Below are 22,927 nucleotides of genomic sequence, written 5' to 3' on the forward strand. Positions count from 1 at the left end.
CGCAAAAGACAAAATAGTCTAAGATTTTCAAAATGATTTTAATATATTCAGTGCTTAGTGTTTAGTATATTTAGAAATGCTACATTATATGTTTTGGAGCTGAAGATTAATTAATTCGAAGATTGAAAAGCATAAGTTCAATTCTGAAAAGTGGCACTTTATTCTAAGATGCTCTGCTTTTCAGTTGGTCTAAAATCAAAAGTCAAAATGCTTCATTCCAACTAATTGTGGCTTCTGCAATATCTCAGTTCGCTGGTTTTAATATAACTCTCAAAGAACGTTACCCCTTTAAAAATGCGATAAATTATTGTTAGTGTAGATTCTATGTAGGAATCACAACTCAGCAGCTTTAAAGTAGATATTTAACTAATAATCAAATATCCTAATTATAACTGATTTCAATTTGTCAAAGTTCTTCAGTTGCATGACAAACATAGCTATTTAGGTTGTAAAGTTTTTAAACGAATACAAATATATATTAGTTATGTCACAATTTTAGTTATGCACATGCACATTTCGTCATAAAGTAAAATAGTTATCAAAAATCATTGAATTATAATTCGAATGACATACTCTTTCTATACTCACCTAAAAAGTTACGGGTTTGAGTCTTCCTATTTTTAGTAAAAATAAAAAAATAATTACCAAAAACATATTTAAGAAAAGTATATCAATTATAAAATAAAAAGATATCACATTTAATTTAAAATCTTAAAATAATAAATTTACGAGTCTTTCATTTTATATATGATTTACTTTCTTATGTTATTTTTGATGTATGACTGATTTCTTCTCTCTCAACAAAATGATGCGTATCTTGTTAATATTTTGGGGTCCATAGAAAAAGCCATGAGTTGCTTCCTTGAGTTGTTGTTTTGTTGGGCCTGAAGCTTACTTACTATATGTGGTCCAAACAAGTTTTATACAACCAACCCGTTTGTAACATAGGTTATAATCTCACTATCCAAAAACAGAAAATAGAAACAAAAACTCCAGTCCAAAAGAATAAAGAAAGTGAAAGAAACCCAGTCCCAAAAAAAAAAAAAGAAAAGGAAAAACAGCAATTATTTGTTTTCCTAATTTTAGTTGGCCACTCGGCCACTATTACGCTTTGTCTAACTCTCAACATAAAACTAATGTATTGAATAATGGAATTTACCAGAAATTAATAATTTTATATTACTAATTTACTATATCAAAAGATTACACACTATGAAACTCATTCCATTATTAATTAAGTATTCTTTTGAAATTTTATTTTTCGACAATAAATATTCACTTAGTAAATTAATCTAACATTTTTACTTTTTCAGGTACTTCTACATTAATGAATACAAGAGAATAAAAGGTTTGGTTGAGGGTTTCTATAAAAAATTAAAAATAAAATTATTTTATTAGAAAGATAAAATTTTCAATAGTAATAAATGTTTATAAATTAACTTCATCTAAAAAACCTTCCCATTTTTTTGAGTTTACAAATCTTTTTCTTTTTAGTTTTTAATAAGGGTCCTAAAAACAGAATTTATCAAATAAAAATACTACGAATATATATATATATATATATATATATATATATATATATATATATATATATTTATTTATTGTAGTTACACATCCAAATTTTTATAATAACTAAATTTAATTAAGTTGGTTTAAACTTAACAAAAACTAATTTAATTAGTGAAAGTGTATAAACACACTCTAACTTTCAGTGGCATCTTGCACTTCCTCCTCTTTTTCGTATTTTTTCTTTTTTTCGCTTTCTTTCTTCTTCTTTGCATATAATTATTGTATTTTTTTTCCTTTTTTCTCTTCATCTTTCTGGTGATTTTTTATAGTATTATATATGTCTTTTTTTTTATTTAATTTTTTTTAAATTTGTTTAAAAGGGTAAAACAAGAAAAAAAAGAAGATGATGATAACGAAAAAAGAGATGATGAGGAGTTTTGAATTATGCAAAATTTATTAGAAAATAACACCAAAATATCTTAATAATAATACCGAAACTTCTTAATTTTGATACCAAAATTGAACTACAAAAATATAGTTTCTTTAATGCTGTATTTTTTTTTTTTTGCTTCTTATGATGATGATGGTGATGATAATAATGATGATGATGATGATAAAGAGGAGGAGTAGTAGTTTTGAATTGTTATTCTGAATTTTTTAGGAGTATTACTTTTCATATTAGACTTGAATAAACATGCATTACAATCTTATTTAATTGAAGGAATGTAATAAATAAATTGCATATTAAAGATCACAAGATAGAATCGAAATTACTTGAATGAACATGTTTATATTATATTGCAATCTTATTTGGTTGAATGAATATAGTTTTACACTTATTGGATTGAATTCTTGACAGAACCAAAAAATACCGAAATTTTTAATTTTGATATCGAAATGTTGCTACAAAAACTAAAAATGTCTTAATTTTGACACCAAAATTTTACTACAAACACATAAATGTCTTCTTAGTATTTTTTTATGCTTCAATGAGAGATTCTTTTTTTCCTCTACTTACTAACTAAAGATAATGAGAAAAAATATTCTAATTTAGTGTTCTAATCTTTCTAAATAATCATATGATGATCAAGATAACCAAGAATAAGAGGAGGAGGAAGAGTTGTTGTTGTTTTGAATTGTTTTATTTTTTATTTTTTTTAAGAGTATTCCTTTTCATACTAGACTTGAATGAACATGTATTACAATCTTATTTAATTGAATGAATGTAAAAAATAAATTGTATTTTAAAAGATCACAAGATATCTAACACCGAAATTACTTGAATGAATATGTTTGTACTATATTAAAATCTTATTTAGTTGAATGAATGTAGGTTCACATTTATTGGATTGAATTCTTGTAAGAAATAAAATATCAAAATTTCTTAATTTTGATATCGAAATGTTGCTATAAAAATAGAAATTTCTTCTTTAATATTGCATTTTTTATTTTTTATTCTTTTTTTATGTTGTTCTTACTTCTTTTAAAAGCATTGTTTCTTAATTAGACTTAAATACATACTTATTGGATTGAAATTTTACATGTGTAAAAATTTGAAAGAAAATAAAGGAGAAAAAAATACTGTAATTTATGAACGGCATTTATGATGATGATGATGGAGGAGAAGGAAAAAAAGAAGAAAAATAAATTCAAATGAAAAAAAAAAGAGGAGAAAGAAGTACTGATAGTGACGACCACGACGATAACGAAAGAGAAATATGAGAAAAAGGAGGAGAATATGAAGAGGCAATAGCAACAACAATGTATGAAAAGAACAAGCGCGTGAACAAAAAATACATTATAATAATTTAGTTAGGTTTAGTTAAATAAATGACTTGGACATAGAGTTTTTCTGATATTGATTTACATAATTTTTTTTAACTAAATAATAAACAGAGAAAATAACTAAATATATTATAAAAATAATTAAATCTCATATCAATATAATAATCAAATTTATTTATAATATTATAATAAAAAATATGAAATATTAAATATATATACTTTTATAGAATTTAATTTTGTGTATTATAAAAAGTTTTACATAATCGTATAATCGTATTCATTCTTTTAGATGATTATTCACACAGTTAATATAAAAAATAGTTATTTTTATTAATGTGATATTATTTAATTAAATATATATATAAAATTATTTTATATTAATAAAGTATCAAATTAAATTTATTTTTATATACAATAATTAGTTGATGATTAAGTTTTAGTAAACATGTAACATAATTGGCAAATAAAATTCTGAAAACAGTTAAAACAACCTGATGCAATTAATGAATATATATATATATATATATATATATATATATATATATATATATATATATATATATATATATATAGAACTCTTTACAGTTTTATATATGAAAGAGTAGAATTGATATTGTTTAGCTTAAAATAATAGAAAAATATTATATGTATTATTATATACGTTGTGTGCAATGAGAAATAATGTACTAAAAAATTATACAGTAAAAAAATACACTTAATAATGTACTAAAAAATAATAAAAATATAATTTTTTACGATAACAATGATGATGATAGTAAGGAAAAAAAAAAGAAATGGAAGATAGGCATGTATAAAAGCAAAGAGAGCGTGGGAGGGAATATAGACGATTATTGACAGTGTGAGCGTGTCATCATTTCCTCACTATATTTTGTAACTACCATTCTTCCATCTTCAGCTATGCGCAAATTAAACTCATCACATCTAATACTCTTCACTTTCTCCCCTTTCGCTCGACGGAAAATGAGTCGGAGAATGTCTGGTGCTCTTCTTCTTCTTGCTTTTGTTGTGGTTGCAACCAGCAAATGGCGTGTGGTGGCGGAGCTGCACCATGTCGTTGGTGGTGATCGTGGCTGGGATCCCGATTCTGACCTCCTTTCATGGTCTAATCACAGGGTCTTTAGGGTCGGAGACCAAATCTGTAAGCTTCTATTTATTTCTTCTTCTTCCATTTCTTTACATTATTTTTCTTGCTTTCTATATTTAACACTATTAAATACGATGAATACTCATATGCAGTTATCTTATTTGAAATTGATAGTTAAAAAATGTTAAATAATAATTTAATTAAATATATTAAATTATTTAACTATTTTTAACTAACAATTTTTTGTAAATATAAATATATAAAAAAATTTATTATTAAATATTTGTTGAGTTTATATACCATGGATAACTCCACCTCACACTCTCTCTAATAATAAAATATTTATAATCTGTATAATTTCTCATATATATGTTAGTCCCTTATTTGTAAAAAAAAAAAGGCATATTAAAAGTTAAAACATGACATAAAAGTTTTCCATTGTTGGATTTGGTTGGATGTTCATAGACACCTCGTTTAATGTCTAAGTATCTAAACAACTCTTCTAAGGAAAGAAAATAACTGAAAAAAATGTGATACTTTTACTTGCTTGTTTAAAAATCTCTTTTGTATTATTACCTGTGGGTATTGCCCTTGATTTTGTTCTTTTTCATTATTGTTTTGATGATTCTCAATCTGTTCGAAGCTTCCTATTCGTTTGTCATATGGCTTGGGACCTGGAGACACTGGGACCTCTACTTTGTGTCTTTTAACTTATATGAGAAAGAATGAGAAAAAAATTAAAAATGATCTTATACTTATAAAAATGACTAGTCTTAATTGAATACATTAATATGGTTAAATTTTTTGTGGGGTATGTGGCACGTGCCAAAATGGGCAGGGTTCACATATTCTGTGGCGCTATGTATTGATGTTGTTATTTTGAAGTAGACCCATCTTATAAACTCCTCACTCTTCAATCTCCCCCTCAAATGTGAGCCTTCACATCAAGCATCAACTCCCCTCTAGCACCTCCACCACCATGAGTATTTGTCCATCACACCGCCGCAAAACACTGCGGGACACGCCACCCGAACTACCTTTGCCGGAAAGACTTTCGATGCTTCACCTTGAATACTCCTTAAACCAGACCGATTAAACCATCGGCTCTGATACCACTTTGTTGGGTTAACCGTGAGGAACTCTCGACTACCGGAGAGATTTCGGGGAGGAATCAAGCGAGAGAACATAAGATGAGAAGACACCACATTCAACTCAAAACCTTAAGGCGTCAAGTTAATGGGTCTCTCATCTTATAAACTCCTCACTCTTCCTTGCTTTCTTTAATGTGGGACTAACTTCAACACTCCTCACACTTGCAACACTAACACTTTGCTAGGACAATCGTTGACTTATTGTCCATCATGATCTTGGTGGATTCAGCTTGCTCAAAATGAAGTTCCTTCAGTAGTATCTTCAGCCAAATTGCATGACATGCACAGGCAGTGGCAGTAACATATTCAGCTTCACAAGTTGAAAGAGTGACTATAGGTTGTTTCTTTGAACACCAAGAAATTGCATTATTTCCTAAAAAGAAAATAAAGCCAGTAGTACTCTTCCTGTCGTCAATATCCCCAGCATAATCACTATCACAATAACCCATTAATTTGAATTCATCTAAAGCTGAATAAAACATGCCATACTCAAGAGTGCCTCTAAGATAGCGAAGAATTCTCTTGGCTGCCTTCATGTGGGTTTCTGTTGGATTTTCCATGTAATGACTAACTAACCCAACTGAAAATAAAATGTCAGGTCTGGTACAGGTCAAATACCTTAAACTCCCAACGAGACTTCTGAATAATGTTTGATCAACTTTCTTACTCCTTCTTCCTCTTTGGAAAGTTTGAATCCACACTCTATAGGTGTATTGGTAGGATTGCAGTTTAGCATGTTGAGTTTCTTCAATAGCTCTCTTGCATAAGCCTCTTGTGAGATGAAAATTCCATCCTTCATTTGTTTCACTTCAATTCCCAGATAATAAGACATTAGTCCCATATCACTCATCTCAAATTCTTGAGTCATTACTTTCTTAAATTCTTCAAACATTATTTGATTGTTTCCTGTGAATATAAGGTCATTCACATAGACACAAACAAATAACAAATTTTCTCTTTCCTCTTTTACATAGAGTGCATATTCATAAATGCACCTAGTGAAACCATTATCTTGAAAATACGTATCAAGATGATCATTTCAAGTTATTGGAGCTTGCTTCAGTCCATATAAGGCCTTTTTAAGCCTTAACACTTTATCTTCGCAACCCTCAACAACAAAACCCAAAGGTTGTTCAATATAAACTTCTTCCAGAAGATTACCGTTTAGAAAAGCAGACTTCACATCCATTTGGTGGATTTTCCAGTTGTTCTGTGCTGCAAGTGACAACAATAGCCTTATCGTCTCCAAGCGAGCAACTGGAGCAAACACCTCATCATAATCTATTCCTTGCTTCTGCTTGTACCCTTTTGCAACGAGTCTTGCCTTATATCTTTCTACATCTCCTTTAGAGTTCTTCTTAACTCTGTAAACCCATTTGACTCCAATAGCCTGATGACCACTTGGAAGTGATGCAAGTTTCCAAGAGTTGTTCTTCTCAATTGCTTGAATTTTTTCCTGCATAGCTCGTATCCATTTTTCATCTTTGACAAGTTCTTTAAAACTTAAAGGCTCATCATTGGAGAGTAAACACAATAAATTTTCATCCTCTAGCATTTCTGTTTGCTTATAGAGATCAGGGAGACTTCGATATCTGTGAGGGCCTTCGCTTGAACTAGAGGATGGAGATAACGATGATGATGCTAGTGGGGTTAATGCTGGTGTTGAAGGATCGATTTCGCTTTGCACTTCTTACATCGGGACTTCTTTTTCCTCAAAATAAGGCAGAAAATCATAAGTGACTTCATTTTGTGTACTCCAGTCTCACTTTGCATTTTCTTCAAACTCAACATCTCTGCTTATTATTACTTTATTATTTATGGGATTGAAGAATTTGTAGCCTTTAGTATTCTCCTCATAACCAATAAATACAAGCTTTTGGCTCCTATCATCAAGCTTCGATCTTTTTTGCTCAGGAATTTGGACATATGCAATAGATCCAAATACCCTTAAATGTGATACATTAGGCTTTAAACCACTCCATACTTCTTGAGGTGTTATATCTCTCAAACTCTTGGTATGTGAGCGGTTTGAGAGATAAATTGCACATGCAACTGTTTCTCCCCATAACTCTTTTGGTAATGACTTACTTTTTAACATCGTTCTTGCCATATTTAAAATTGTCCTATTCTTTCTTTCAGCAACTCCATTTTGTTGAGGCGATCTAGGAACAGTTAGGGGACGTCGAATACTATGATTTTCACAAAACATCTTGAATTCATTTGAAGTGAATTATCCACCTCTGTCAGTTCTGAGAGCTTTTATCTCATAGCCACCTTCTTTTTCAACGAGGGCTTTAAACTTCTTGAATGCTTCAAATGCTTCGCTCTTTTGCTTCAAGAAATAAACCCATATTTTTCTTGAATAATTATCAATGAAAAGCAAAAAATAGGCGCTCTTACCAAGTGACAAAGGCTTGATAGGTCCACAAACATCCGCGTGGATAAGCTGAAGTGGCTTGATAGCTCTTGATTTGGACTGCTTTGGAAAACTCTTTCTTGAATGTTTTCCAAGTAAACAAGCTTCACATAGCTGATGAGGATGATCAATTGTTGGAATTCTTTTTACCATCTTCTTTGTTCCTAATTCTTTGAGCCCACCAAAATTTAAATGTCCATATCTCATATGCCAAATTCATGGTAGATCTTCAATACATGACTTCAAACATATAGCTCCACCGCTTCTCATGTTTAACAAGAACATACGATTTCTTGTCATAGAAACCTTAGCAATAAGATTTCCATTTTTATCTCTAAGCCAAAGATAGCGATCTTCCATGACTATCTTGCAACTATTCTTCATAAGTTGTTCAATACTCAAGATATTATTCTTTATCTTTGGGATGTAATAAACATTGGAAAGAACCTTATGACTTCCATTCTTCAGCTTGAATAGAATCGTCCCTTTGCCATCGATCTCTACTTTTGATTCATCACCAAAACGCACGTGTCCTTTTACGTTGGTGTCGAGTGCTACAAATTTACTCCTATCACCTGTCATATGGTTGCTAGCTCCATTGTCAAGATACCATGTACTATCTTCAGAATTTTGATCTTCCTTGAGCGTAAGGAATAATGTTGGTTCTTTAATATCTTCACTATGCACAACAAGTTTATTTTCTTCTTCTTTGGATGTCTGACACTCCCAAGAATAATGTCCATTCTTTCCACATGAATAGCATTCAATGTGTCTTTTGTCAACTATTCTTCCTCTTCCACGACCTCGAACAAAATTTTGATTTCTTTTCTCTTGAGAATAATTTTTCTCATCTCTTCCTCTTCCGTAACCACGTCCTCGTCCTCGTCCACGGCCTCGACCTCGTCCTTGTCTTCCACTTTCGTTGGTTTTTCCTCTACCATTCTACAAAAATTTTGCCTGCAACACATACTCCACACGTCTTGCTTGCCTTTATCCATTCTTTCTTCATGGGCCCGTAAGGAACCATTCAACTGATCAATAGATATCGTATCCAAGTCTTTGGACTCCTCAATGGCTACCACCACATGGTAAAATTTTGAGTTGAGAGAATGAAGAATTTTTTCAACAACACGAACATCTTCTAATTTTTCTCCAAGCCTTTTCATTTGGTGCACTACCGTCAAAATTTTGGTGAAATAATCCGAAATGGATCCAGTCTCCTTCATCATTAGAGACTCAAACTCAGCCCTTAGAGTTTGAAGACGAACCTTCTTCACCTTTTCAACTCCTATGACGGAATTTTGAAGAGTATCCAAAGTTTTTTTTGCATTGGTTATATCATCAATTTTCTCAAACATATCATCATCCAAACCTTGAAGAATGATAGTAAGTGCACATTGATATTTCTTTCTTTTATTTTCTAATTCTTCCTTCTGAGCTTCTGTTAGTTTCTCCACATTTTCTGGTTCTACATAACCTTTCTCAACCATCTCCACACTCCTTGAGCACCGAGAATTGCTTTCATTCGAGCTGCCCAATTATCATAGTTGAGCTTAGATAATTGTGGGTATTGAAAAGATAAAGTAGTTGCTTTTGACGAAGACATTTTATAAGTGGCTCTGATACCACTTTGTTGGAAAATAAAAGAACAAGGCACACACACTCACGAAGAATATAAAATGAAGAGGAATGTATGTATTGAATGTATTTATATGTTGTTATTTTGAAATGATTGTTACATATGTAGTTATATCTTTCTTTGACATTTAAATTTAATACATCCTAATAAACAAATGATTTAAATTAAAACTAAATATAGATAATTTATTCAAACTGTAGTTTCTATTCATTCTTGAATTCTAACCATCAAATTTATTTTTAACATAAAGCAGAGAAGAATATGAAGCATGTGATGTGAGGAACCCTATCAGGATGTACAACGAGGGACTACATACCGTACCACTTGAGAGGGAAGGGATCAGGTACTTCGCCAGCACAGACCCTCAAAACTGCAAGACTGGTCTTAAGCTACACCTTCACGTTCTTCCCAAGGATCATGATCATCATGATAACGCACCCCCAGTCACCAAAACAGTTGAGGCTGTTGCACCCTCTACCCCTTCTTCTGCTTATTCTCTCTCTTATCATTATTGTCATGGAACGATTCTTGCGCTCGTGCTTATGTTCTTTGTCACCATGCTCCTTGCTTAGCTTCTTCATGCATGGTACAAGCAAGCACATATATTTACATGTATGAGAGGAGAATAATAATACAGAATATTTTCAGATCTTTCCTCTTATGTATCTTATTTTTTTTTAAAAAGGAACATATTATTGTTTTATGAATGATTAAATTGGTTACCTGTGCTTACAGAATTTCTGTGTGTTCTCTAATTTGTGAATTTTACAAAGTCCGCTGATTCTGTTTGTTCTACTTTTGTTGGTTGCATTTTGTTTCAAATAGTAAATATTATGTAAAAAAAAAATACAAATGCTTTTCTCATTTTATAATGAATTTAACTTTGATACATTTGCAACATAAAAATTTTTTAAACTGTTGACCAATTAAAAGTTGGCGTGACGAGAAAGGGAATTATATATCCGTTGTTATTTTGGCGCTAATACTCCTAAACCTAAAGAATGCAGAGTTCGGATTCGAAAACCCAATGGAATTATATAGCAGAATAAGGCAGTCCAGTGAGTAAATAATTTCTGATTTTTTCTTTGTCCCTATTTTGCTAGCAAATTCTCCTGCTTCATCAACTACATATGAAGAGAAGAATGGAAACCTGGTAAATGGGTATGGAGGCAATTCTAATAAAAAAAATTATGTTTTCTGATTTATTATTTTTTTAAAACTTCGTAGCAGTGCCTGGAGAGAACCCTTGTGCAGCGTGTGACAGTGAATGGTGCGTGTGCTTGTGTTATGACCAAAAATAGATTAGAAAAAACTTAATTGATAGAAAACCAGTCATAATGATGTCCAAAATGTCAAGAATATACAAGGCATATTAAGTATCAACTGTTCTTTTGTTTTCTATATGAAGCTGCATCATCAGTCGCAGCCAATTATTGGGATAAAACATTTACAGCCATCTCTCAGGACAACAGAACTGGATCCATTTTTTCCGTTTGAATGCTACATCATCAACCACATTCAATAGGTGGGGCAGTTGATTTTCACTTATCTCTCAGGATAACATAACTGGGTCTATTTGAAGTTGGATTTCTCTGTATTTTAGATATTCTTTTCAGGATCTCTGCAAATGCATCCTTATCCTGCACATAGAAGAGGCAGAAACCTTCAAAAACTGAACCGGGGAGAATACCAACAGTCCAATATAACTTCACAGATGTATTATAGGAATAATCAAGCAAATATATCAGTTTAAAACGAGGGTAAAGGCATATTAGCAGAAGCAGAGCTTACCTCTTTACATCTTAGTCTTGCCTTAAATTTAGCTACAAGATCCTGTGTGGTCACTCGAGTCTTTTGCTTAAACACAGCTCTGATTTCTTCTTCACTCACAGGTCCAGAAGCTGAAGTGGAAGTCCCAGGCTTTTGACGATGATGATGATGGCGGTGGTGGGGCCGAACCTTTTGCAGATGCATTACTTTTAGAAGCAGTCCCGTGTACATCTTTACCGGATGACTTTTGTTCCTGAGTCAATAAGATAACAAAGAAAGTTCGATAGTAGTAATCCTAAGTTCCTCTTGTAATCCAAGAACCGGAAAAAAATATTTGACAATACATTTCAAAAATCCGGGAAAAAATATTTGACAAATATTAACTATTTTTTTATGTAATTTCCAATCCAAATCAACAAAGTGTGCTGTCAAACTCATATAAGTAAAATTTTGAATTGAAGTCCAAGTGTTAGTGGTTAGACATACTCTACCACAATTTGCCGAGAGAAAATCTTGCAACTTCATCTTCTCTTCAGCATTAAGAGCTCCAATGTCACGTGCTAATGTAGTCTGTGAAGGAACTTTGAATGTTGCTTGTAGGGCATGCACAAATCTTCGGAATTTCGGGCTTTCAACGAAGCGAAATGGTAGCTCTTCCCCAATAAACATTTCCACAAGTGCCCTTTGAGCCTCCTCTTGGTCAAATTTGGAAGCACTGGGTGAATTTAAAGCACCATGCTCATCTATAGTCGGTGTGGTCGTTATTTTTCTTTTGTTCGAATCATTATTAGGATTTTGCTTGCATCTTCTCAAATGACCACCCATTGAGCTGGTTCCATTCCAATATTGTATTAAGCTACCACAATATTTGCATTTAGCCTTCTTCTCGGTATCATTCTCTACATCAAAATGATCCCAGACAGCTGACCGATCCTTACGAACACCTGACAGTGGAGAAGATGGTTGAGTGCTAGCGGACATCCCTGCTGCTTCAATATTACTGTTTTCAGTCATCTTGCTCTGCATATAAAACAAGGTGTACATAACTAAAAACATGGTGCCAAACATGCTAAAATTAACACACACTAATCCAAAGAAATAGCCGCCAATAAACTTCAGCATGATTCATAAACTAATCCATGTTCATATATCTCGCAAAGAAAAACACGGCCCAAAGATTATGAAATTAAAACTTCATATTAAGAATGATTTCAGCAAGATTCATAAACTATACACAGCCCAAAGAGAGACAAACAACTGATTGTACCAACTTAGTGTCTTGCATTTTATGAAAATAACATTATATTTGCAAAGAGATATATGTACATGGATTATGAGGCTATTTCACATAAACTTAAACAGTCTAAGCAAAAAATACTAAAATATTTTGCTAGCCATTCAAGTCAAGAGCCAATCTAGTTAGTAAGCTAGTTTTGCTCCATTCTACTATCATCACACAAATCATAAAGCCACTTGTACGTGGACCCCACCTCTCTAATACCCTGCCTTCTTGAATCCGTTTGCTAAGTGAAAACATAGAAACAAATAAAAAAAAGTGTTACAAATAACCAGGGCTAACGAAAAGCATAATAGTTAATAACCTCTGCAAAATTAATTCTGTTTTACAAACTGGCTACTAGGTTCGAAGAAAAATTTGGCATACTTACTAATTGATATTTACAATATTTTCCCAAAATATCCACAACTAATAAAAGAAAGTGACTATTTTCTTGGATCGATGCAAAGCTTCTCTGGAAACATAAATTCCTGAGCGTAAAATTCAAGCCAAAAGGGATCAAACTCTGAAGGAAATAGCTAAAATCCCAACTAGCTATTAACTCTGATATTAGAGAAATACTTATAAATGAAATTCGTAAAATCGAAGAATCATAGTCCTAAACTACAGGAAATAAGGTCAACAGAATTAACCGCCTCCACATTCTTTTCAACCCATCTTAACCAAGACACCCAACAGCCATTGGATCTCTCCGAAAACATCATTGGACGGCACAAATTAGCAACCACATAAAAGTAAAACATTCCAGCCCAGTTTCTCATCAAAACAGCCCAGTTCCAGCAACAATTTCAGCAATTTTGCAATAACGTAGTAAATTTTCACACAAGCAAACAATGTTCAAACCTATGAAGGGTAGGATTGGTGGAAGCAATTCATTCCCTCTTAATAGAAAAAAATCACATTAAAGTATTCTAAAATCTAAAAGCATACAGAAAAAACAATGTCACTATCCATATTTAATCAGAGAAGAATGTAGCACATCAAGAAGGAAGCTTTCTAAATCACAAATCAATAGTTAGAGTAGTTTTGTTATAGCTAGTTATGCTTTAGAGTTTAAGTCACCATTTGAAGTGCTATTTGGTAAATTTTCAAGTAAACTGCAGACTTTTATATTCACAACTCCTACTTCAACTGAAAACACCACACCAGATATGAATCTGTCCCCCACTACTATTTATGTTACATAATTGCTAATTTCAAGCAATAAGACTGTTATAGATGTAAGACATGAGATTTAGTTAAGTTCCCAAGCAATAAGACTATTATAGGTTCTAAGTGGATTTTGCTATCAAAAGAGACCGTTTAGGGATAACATTATACATTATACATTTGCTATCAAAAGGGACTGTTTAGGAGCATCACCATAGGGATAACATTATACATTTGCAGTATATATGCCATGTACGATTGCCTATGACATTTTATGATCTCAATGTAAAGACTCACAAATCATGGCTAATTTATAAAGCCAAAGAGATATTATGTTGGAAGACCAATACCACTCATGTTCATGGAAATGCAAGCCAAAAATACAGAATTCAATATAAAATATCATTAGCTTCCCATCTATAAAGTATGTAGCAAGATTCTTGGTATTGATACCAGGCCAAAATGGTGCTACTTAGAGGCAATAATATACATTAAGAACCACTATTAAATCTTGAAACTAACAACAAAGAGTAGAAGCAAGCAATCACATCACAATATTACCAATTAATAGCTGCTTCATTACTCAAATAACGATGAACAGAACAGAAGGATAACCAGAGATATCTACCTCAGCAGCACCCGAAGAGGATCCCAACCCTGCTGAGCAATCCCTGTGAGCATTAAAAAATTTGCATCAGTAAATAACTAAATATTTAGCATATCAATTTTAAACTTCAGGAAAAGTTAGATTCAGAAGCATCATTGTCGCACGTTCTTTTTCTGCCTGTTTCAAGATTCATAGCCACCTATGATTTTTAGAAAAAAAACAAACATGGTGATCTCAAATTCACTCAAGGGTGAACTGACTGTCCAGCCCTCTTGAAAATGAATGAAAGTAGAAACCCTAAAATTTACACGGGTAAGTCTTTCACACACAATAAGAATATTTTAGAAAACCAACACAACCCAGTGAACTCACTTTGTTGGAACTACAACTTTATAGTAAGAAGAAGGAGAAATGGGTGGTACTAACCGTGTGAGGCTGTGACCCATAGGCAAGAAGCACGAGCAGAGGCGAATGGAAGGCAAAAGAACCGGAAGCCCACACCTGTGACGGCGATCGGCGACGGTGAAGACGACGGCGGAGAAGACCAAAGGCAGAAGAAGAGAAACAGAGGTGAGGCCCGTTCAACGTTGAATCTTGAATGAGACAATAGGGTGCCGGTGCCAGTTGCTTGCTCCGGTGCCGGCTGCGGCGGAGACTACCCGGTCGAAGGAGAATAGGCGAAGGAGAAGAGGAACTGGATTTCAGAATTTGTGCGACTTAAGGTAGAACTGGTTCCCGAATCAGAAATTCAGAATTAGGGTTTTTTTGAAATCTTAATTTGGATCTAGATTTAAAATCATTTAAATGGATTGGATTAAAAATTAAATTATAAAATAAATATAATTTGATTTGAATTTATTTTGGTTTAAAACTGATTTTTTTAATGATTTGGTTTAAAATCTAAAATTTTGATTTCTTTTTGTCCATTCTTAGACACATGTTTTTCTTTTAATTTCAGTCTCGCCATCAGATTCGGTGATTCCAAATCGTTTGTATCATTAAATAGTCCCATAACAAAATATATTTTTTAAATTTTTTTAATAACTGCTAAATAGTTCTTTTTTAAATTTAATTACAAATTAACCCAATATACTTTATTTAATTATAAAAACTATTTTTTATTTTATAAATAATTATTTTATCATAAATCTATCATGTTTATTAACAATCAGGAACAAAAACAATAACGAATTAGATCTTCTATTGATGCTAATAAATTTTTTTGGCCATTCCAATCAATTAAAAGATTATATTTGATCCGTGATGTTCGTGATGAACCATAAAATCATGTTTGATTGAAAACCAATCGATTGGATTACAGTTTACCACTAAACAATCGATTAAAAATTGTAAGGAAGCGTGGTTTTCGCATAAATCAATCGATTGGTCATATTAACCAATCGATTGAACGATGAGTTAAATGTGAATTTTGTATAATTCAATCGATTGTTTAGAATTTCCAATCGATTGAATGCTTCAAAACAAGCTGAGGTCTTACAATTCAATCGATTATTGTAACAATCGATTGAATTCACCAAAATAATATGGATTTGCTAAATTCAATCGATTGAAGTGTGCTACCCAATCTATTGAAATGTGTACTACGCCTATTTCAATCTTGTTATCGTTTTTAGAAATTATCTTGTTATGCATCTATCTTATCTTTAAAATTCTATGTTCAATTTTTGCGATTTTATTTTGATTTAGATACTCTAATCTTATCTTTTCCTTAATATTAACATTATAAATTGGTGAATAATTCATCACCAATTATTCAATTCCACCATTGAAATCGTGTATAATTTTCTTTGTTATAAAAAATTTCATTGTTTTTCTTTGGAACATCCATCTACTCAATATCCAAATTTTTTTATTTTTTTATCCGTCTATTTAATATCCACTATATCTTCATCGTTCAATCGATTGGTTAATATGACCAATCGATTGATTTATGCAAAAACTATGCTTCCTTGCAATTTTTAATCGATTGTTTAGTGGTAAACTGTAATCCAATCGATTGGTTTTCAATCAAACACGATTTTATGGTTCATCACAAACGTCACGGATCAAATATAATCTTTTAATCAATTGGAACGGCAAAATAATTTATTAGGATCAATGAAAAAACTAATTTATTATTGTTTTTGTTCTTGATTGTTAATAAATATGATAAATTTATGATAAAATAATTATTTATAAAATAAAAAATAATTTTTATAATTAAATAAAGTATATGGAGTTAATTTGTAATTAAATTTAAAAAATAACTATTTAATAGTTATTGAAAAAATTTAAAAAACATATTTTATTATGAAATTATTTAATGGTCCTTAGAGATATTATAGTCACAGTAGAATACACCGATCTATATAATAATTTCGTGTGTCATTGGGTGAAAGAAAGGACTTTTCTAAATCAAAGACGCGGAACTTCCACAAATTAAGTGCAGCAAGAGGATATTAAACAAAAGAATCAATTTACTCAACAAAACATTCTTGAAAAGTTGGCGAAAAACCGAATGTAACTATTTAGCAAAATTACCAATAAATAAATTAGAAGAAAGAAGCCAAAAGACTCCCCAACTCCCAAGTATTATAAACTGCTACATAAAAGTATGAAGAAAATAACTGAATTTCCATTCTTTCTTCTTTTTCCCTAAACTCATCTAGAAGTATTCATACCAACCAGATAGGAATATCTAAAATCTAATGTAAACCCATATTTAATCCCTTGACATCTAATGATTTTCTGTCACTGAAACAAGTGCAGTTTCTCTCCTGTGGGTTGCCTTGGCTGGAGTAGACGAGAATGCATAAACCCATAAATAGATTAAATAGTGAGAATGTTAGAAATTCTCAAACTCCTAATAGATTAAAAGGAGGAAGAGTTGCCCCTTGAACATGATTTTGTCCAAACTTACATGTCACCGGGGAAGATGAACCAAGACCAACACCTATTTACCAGAACAATGACCACATCACCACCAATATAATGAAATTTTCTTTTTTAATCCTGTTTTTATTTTTGACACTAGACCCCGATATAAACATTTGACAGAGCAGCAATGACATTCCAACCCTGAATTGATTCGGGAAACAGAACTACAGAACCTTCTCACATTATCCAATTCAAGGATAGATGAAACAATGATGCTATAACTGTGCAAAGCAGAGCAGTGATACTTTTCTGTGCAGTCAAAATGAAAACCACTTGTAGCCCCAAATTGCAAATGTATTCTCACCAGGTACCGAAACTGCAACCGATGTGTCCTTGAGTGATGGTTCTAAGGCGATCTTGCATGACAGCCTTGGATGAATATGGCGGGAACACAGCCTGTAAAAGCATGTGTGCGATGAAGGAAGGCGGTCTTCAGTTTCCATAGACCTGTAAATGTATAGACGGGAAGCTAAACCACGGAAACCTTCAACTGGCAGATATTTCACGGATGTCCAAAAGAACAGAAGAATTTTCCTTTGTTCTGCTGGCATTCTACCAACAATCTGCCAAATTTTTTTGGACGGAATATAATGTTAGATTTATTGTATTTCTGCAATTCATGATCCAAATAGAAAAATTTATAAATATTAAATAATCATACAGTATAGCTCAAACTGGAAAGAATATGAAAACAATGCAATTCATTAGCATATGGCTTCACAAAAGTACAGTGGCCAAACTATAGAAGTACTTTTTTTTCTTTTTTCTTTAAACAAAGCATCACCAATTATGATTAAAGTTAAATATTTTAAAATCATAGTATTTGGGGGCAAATGAACTGAAGGGAGACATCTGAGTGAGTGTGATATGTACTCTAGAATTGGTACCAGTAAGTGGCTATTATGTAAAAGAGTAGTGTGTAGAAAGAGGTGTTCTCAGCATGCGCTGAACATTAGAAATTTCGGAAGAATGCATATGTTAATCTGAGAGATTCAAGGAGGGAGTTAGGTAGCACCTAAAAAATTGAAGATATCAGGACTAAATGAAGAGAGTTAGCTAACAAAATAGAAGAAGTTGTATCATAAATTCATAGTTGTATCAGTGGCTGATTTCATGGCTTGAACCTAAAACCATGAGGTCATTCGGAAACAACTCAACTGTTGCTCCAAGTTCTTCAAAATGGGGAAGTAAAATTACATTCACAAAAGAAAAAGTTAACAAAAAGGGAGAGGAGAGAGTGGAGCAGAGAGGATGTAAAGACATGTTAGTTCCAGAAAGCCAGTATCATTAATACCTCCCAAAACCATGATATTTGACAGTCAGTCTCTTTATAGCCATTATACTCAGTATGCGCCTTCCAATCTTCGACAGAAATAGTACTTTCGCTCCCATGGAGCATCCAATCAAGGTCTTCAAGCTCTAAACTTTTAAAGAAGAACGGCTGTTGCCTTGAGTTAGAAAGGATATCACCAAAAACCCTTGGCAAAATGTGATACCTGCTCAGATATCGATGTCTCAAAATAATTTTGAATGAGAAGAGAAACATACTTCTCCCTGTTCTTACTATTCACTACAAGGTTTTTCCCACCAGAGCAAAGTTCAACCACTTTCCTGTGTCCTAATTCATCCACCTCTCTCACAAACGTCAGTCCTAAAGCATCTGAATCAATGAAATCAGCATCCATCTCCAATATTTGCTTGCAGCTACTGTACAAGTAAGGATCTGCCGCCTGTATATCTTCTAAAGTAACAGACTTTCCAGCCAATTGCTTGAAAAACAAACGGTCAAAAACAATACCCACTTGCACCTTATGCATTAAAGCTAATGCAATAACACGACCAGCAAAACTGAAGTACTTTAGATGCAGAGGATCTACCTTAGATGCTGCAAACAAGAAGACATAGTAAACTTGGCTATGCATGAGTGCTTTATTAATATTCACAGATGATTAATGCAAATCCACCAATCATCCAAAAGGATGAGTATGCACGGATTGACATGGACTTCTATTTGCTTTTGTCATCAACAAGCAACTGGCCTCCATTTGCTTTGGTAACTTCTGGAACAGCCTGAGATTAAAGACAATGAAAACCAAATCACCTCAAATAGCAGAGAAAAATTTGCCCAGATAGATACCACTGGGATTGAAAAGAAGTCAGATATTGCTTCCAATCATTTGGTTTTTTTCAATTAGTATCTTGACAATTTTTCACTCTCCAATATTTTATGCAAATATGGTTTACAGTGAGAAATCAAGGTTTAAACAAATAACCTCGGTTGAGCGTTTTCGGTGCCTAATCTTGGCACCAGTAGATGACGGGGCACTGGTACTAGTATCCTTCTGCATAGCTCTTCAATAAGATTTCACCTGATTGGAAGACAATGTGAAAATCACGTGTAGCCAGAAGATGACACCTGCAAAGTAAATGCATAAAATATACTTCTCTATACATATAAAGCATACAACTCAATACGCTTATCACACTATGTCCTATCACTAACAAAATATCAGGGGGTAAAAGAAAATTCAAGTGAACTGAATCGGTGATTCCCGTTGAACGAAATTAAATTCTGCAAAAGAGCCTTAAATATTTTGGTATTTGATCTCATTTGCTATTTACTTATTACATCAACTCTCTTGTTGTCACTATCATTATCATTACTTCTTCTCCATTAGTAACCTACAGATCTGCCAAGGAACTTGATTATTTCCCATTAATTTAGCCACTTTATTTGGTGTGAATATTGAATTTCACCTAAAGAAGTTTATAATCATGATCATCATCCCTTCTTATCAACTAGATATCTGATACACTTCCCTAACTTAGTGGACTATAAAACAGAATTTAATACAAATGCCTGATATGCCTTTTTTTTATATATAATAGAGAGATACAAAAGGTGTCATCAACACAGAAAACTCAATTTAACACTTTTTTTTTCATTCACAAAAGCTCAGAGATGCTACACAAATTTAATCATGTATAGAATGGTTAAATAGGGCATCACTAGAGGCCCTAATAGTCATATAGGAGGGGAGAGGTAGCCATTGGGAGATGCTGGGTGTCAGGGATGACCCTCGGCCAAGGAATGTCTGCCCATATGGAGAAACCTAACGGAACTACCTTATACTGATGAGCCAGGAAGCTTTAGCCTTTAAGATTTCACACTGCCTTGCAGCCAGCCTACCCTAAAAGGACTCTATTTGAATTCTTATGGGATATCAAAAGTAATCCCTCTTGCACTGACGCTCTAAAATGCTCTCATGTTAAATTGATTAATGTGCATGGTTGATGACTGAATCTGAATTCAAAAATGGAGACTCAATTGAAGATACTAGTATTGTAGTACAAGTACATGAATACAGCTATCACCCAGATACTGTTCGTCAATGTATGATATCCATCGCATATTCACATTTGCATAACATAAATTCAGAAATTGAAACCAAATCCCCGACCCACCTATGTTGACTTCATGTGCATCTATATAACTTCCTAATTTGGAGGAATGCTACACTTTCACGAACTACTGAGTACTGATCCCTAATCAGAAACTCCTCTATCCATTCAAATGATAAGACCTATTCACCACAAAACCACTCCTGCATTACCAATACTCCATCCCCACACGCTTGAACTTCCATAAAGTCGCTGACTTTGAAATTTCCGTATCCCATTCATCCCTCAACTGCTCCATGATGCAAAACATTTTCCAGTTATATCACACATCTATACCACAGACAAAAATACAAATAAATAATGCACAACTAAAATTTCTTATTTTTTCCTTATTTATACAATAAAATCATTTACAATAAACTCAAAGCTTGTGAGTGACGAATCTCGAAGACTAAAGGTGCTTGGTGAAGCATGAAAGAAAAAACCAGATTCAAAATCAGAAACAGTTCATTACAGTTAAACCTATACCAGACTCGAAAATAATAACAAAGCACACACTTGAAAAATCAACAATCCAAAAAGGAAAAAAAGTGTAAATAAAGAAAAAGATAAAAATGGAAGATAAGTAATAGCGAGATAGTGAGTGTTAAAGTGAGAAGTTAAAAGATCTTTTAGAAAAGTAAAAACAATTTTATTTGGATATCTTATATAAAAATATCTTTTTTATTTAATAATTATGTTTGACTACAACAATATAAAAATACTTTTTGTTTACTTATTATGTAAAAAATATTTTTTAAGTTAAAAAAATCTTTAAAAAATAAATTATAATTTCTAAAAAAATATATTTTTTTATTCTTCTAGTGTATTTTATTACTAAAATTTTGCTAAACATATTAAACAATAAAAATTATTAAATTTTTTTTAACAACTTAACATATAAACAAGCTCATAATCTATTAAAAGAATATTATTTTCAATACTTGAACTCTTCACTTAGTTTAAATGTAGATACCTGATCATTTCCGATTAAATTTATATTATTAGTTTCACATTTTAATTAAAAGTGAATTTATAGGTACACTATTGCCTATTAATATACTAAGCATAATCGGGTATAACCAAGATTATTCCATATGAAAAATTTAAAATATGTAGGTATTACTCTACTTTGTGTTGAATTTCTGATCATTAAATCCAGAGACAACAATGCTGTAAACGGATAGATATAGCTATGTTGGTTGCCGCTTTGAAAACAATGTTGCAAATGAGAATTTTTAGGTAATTGAAACATGCTAAATGATCTCAAGGAATTTATACAAATACAGCCTCTCATTTACAGATAAATGTGTAGGCAAAAACCTGAGTAAATAATATTCAGGAAATTGGGAATGAAACATCAACGGTCAAGATATATATATATACACATCTTGATAGCTTCCTGAATCCTTTGATTCTTTTTTCACTCAAATGGTAGAATACAAAATGTACAAAGTATCTTTTTCCATTTCCGCTTCTAAATAAACTTTGCAATAAGAGAGAACAATTACACCTTTGGCATTGGAACTAAGAATGGCTTTGAAACCCTTGTTGCAATATTTCCCCAGCCTCCTGTATAGAGCTTGTTGTTCATCGAATGATAGGTTATGAATATCTGAATAAACCATGGTTAAACCATTTCTCAATATATTCATTAATTGACATACAAAGTAAAATACAAAATAACATCAACAGAGTACCTGATCAGGATCATTTCAACTGATAAATTTTGCGGCACAACAAATGACTGATGATATATATAGGCAAACACGGCCATTACCATCTGCACCAAGGATAAATAAATAAATTTGTCAATAATTCACAACTATATAATATTATACTTACAATTCAAAGGAGGGTATACTCTTAGATTGGAAAACAAATATGACTACTACTATCTCCATTTATCATCAAAGACACACCTTTCTTCTTTTTTTTTTTTTGTCTTTTTGGTGGTGTTAACGGTGTATCCGAGCACGAGAAACCATGATTTTGGATGTATGATATTCTATATAATTCTAAAAGTTGTAAAATATTAGCAATTTGTGATAAATAAGAGTCTACCTGGCAGTCCATTCTGTCAGTAATTCCCCGTGTCCCGGAATACTGTCACCAAAGTCC

General features: G+C 32.3%; 2 protein-coding genes and 1 long non-coding RNA gene across 7 annotated transcripts; all 3 read right to left on the minus strand.

The window, feature by feature from the left end:
- Positions 1 to 5,720: 5,720 nt before the first annotated feature.
- On the minus strand, positions 5,721 to 6,110 carry LOC140184022 (secreted RxLR effector protein 161-like). Its single transcript, XM_072234301.1, has one exon. The coding sequence runs from the start codon at positions 6,108 to 6,110 to the stop codon at positions 5,721 to 5,723; it is 390 nt and encodes a 129-aa protein (XP_072090402.1).
- Positions 6,111 to 10,903: 4,793 nt separating this feature from the next.
- LOC112795984 (zinc finger BED domain-containing protein RICESLEEPER 2-like) lies at positions 10,904 to 15,354 on the minus strand. 5 transcript variants are annotated; one of them, XM_025838214.2, is made up of 6 exons: positions 14,855 to 15,240; positions 14,450 to 14,492; positions 12,866 to 12,898; positions 11,862 to 12,395; positions 11,397 to 11,628; positions 10,904 to 11,245 (listed from the first exon to the last, which is right to left on the minus strand). In XM_025838214.2, exons 1-5 carry the CDS (start codon positions 14,872 to 14,874, stop codon positions 11,488 to 11,490), a joined length of 771 nt encoding a protein of 256 aa, XP_025693999.1. In that variant the 5' UTR covers positions 14,875 to 15,240; the 3' UTR covers positions 10,904 to 11,245; positions 11,397 to 11,487. The 5 variants fall into 5 exon arrangements, with proteins under 5 accessions (XP_025693999.1, XP_025694000.1, XP_072089994.1 ...); XM_025838215.2 differs by lacking the exon at positions 12,866 to 12,898 and having other exon boundaries at positions 14,855 to 15,354; XM_072233893.1 differs by having other exon boundaries at positions 11,397 to 12,395; positions 14,855 to 15,233.
- A 1,689-nt stretch (positions 15,355 to 17,043) lies between these two features.
- On the minus strand, positions 17,044 to 19,796 carry LOC112794540 (uncharacterized). The gene is made up of 3 exons (XR_011880579.1): positions 19,639 to 19,796; positions 18,660 to 19,435; positions 17,044 to 17,928 (listed from the first exon to the last, which is right to left on the minus strand). It is a non-coding gene; the product is annotated as an uncharacterized lncRNA (long non-coding RNA).
- Positions 19,797 to 22,927: the final 3,131 nt, after the last annotated feature.

The sequence above is a fragment of the Arachis hypogaea genome, chromosome 4 (genome assembly GCF_003086295.3).
Source record: "Arachis hypogaea cultivar Tifrunner chromosome 4, arahy.Tifrunner.gnm2.J5K5, whole genome shotgun sequence".
NCBI classification, from domain to species: domain Eukaryota; kingdom Viridiplantae; phylum Streptophyta; class Magnoliopsida; order Fabales; family Fabaceae; genus Arachis; species Arachis hypogaea.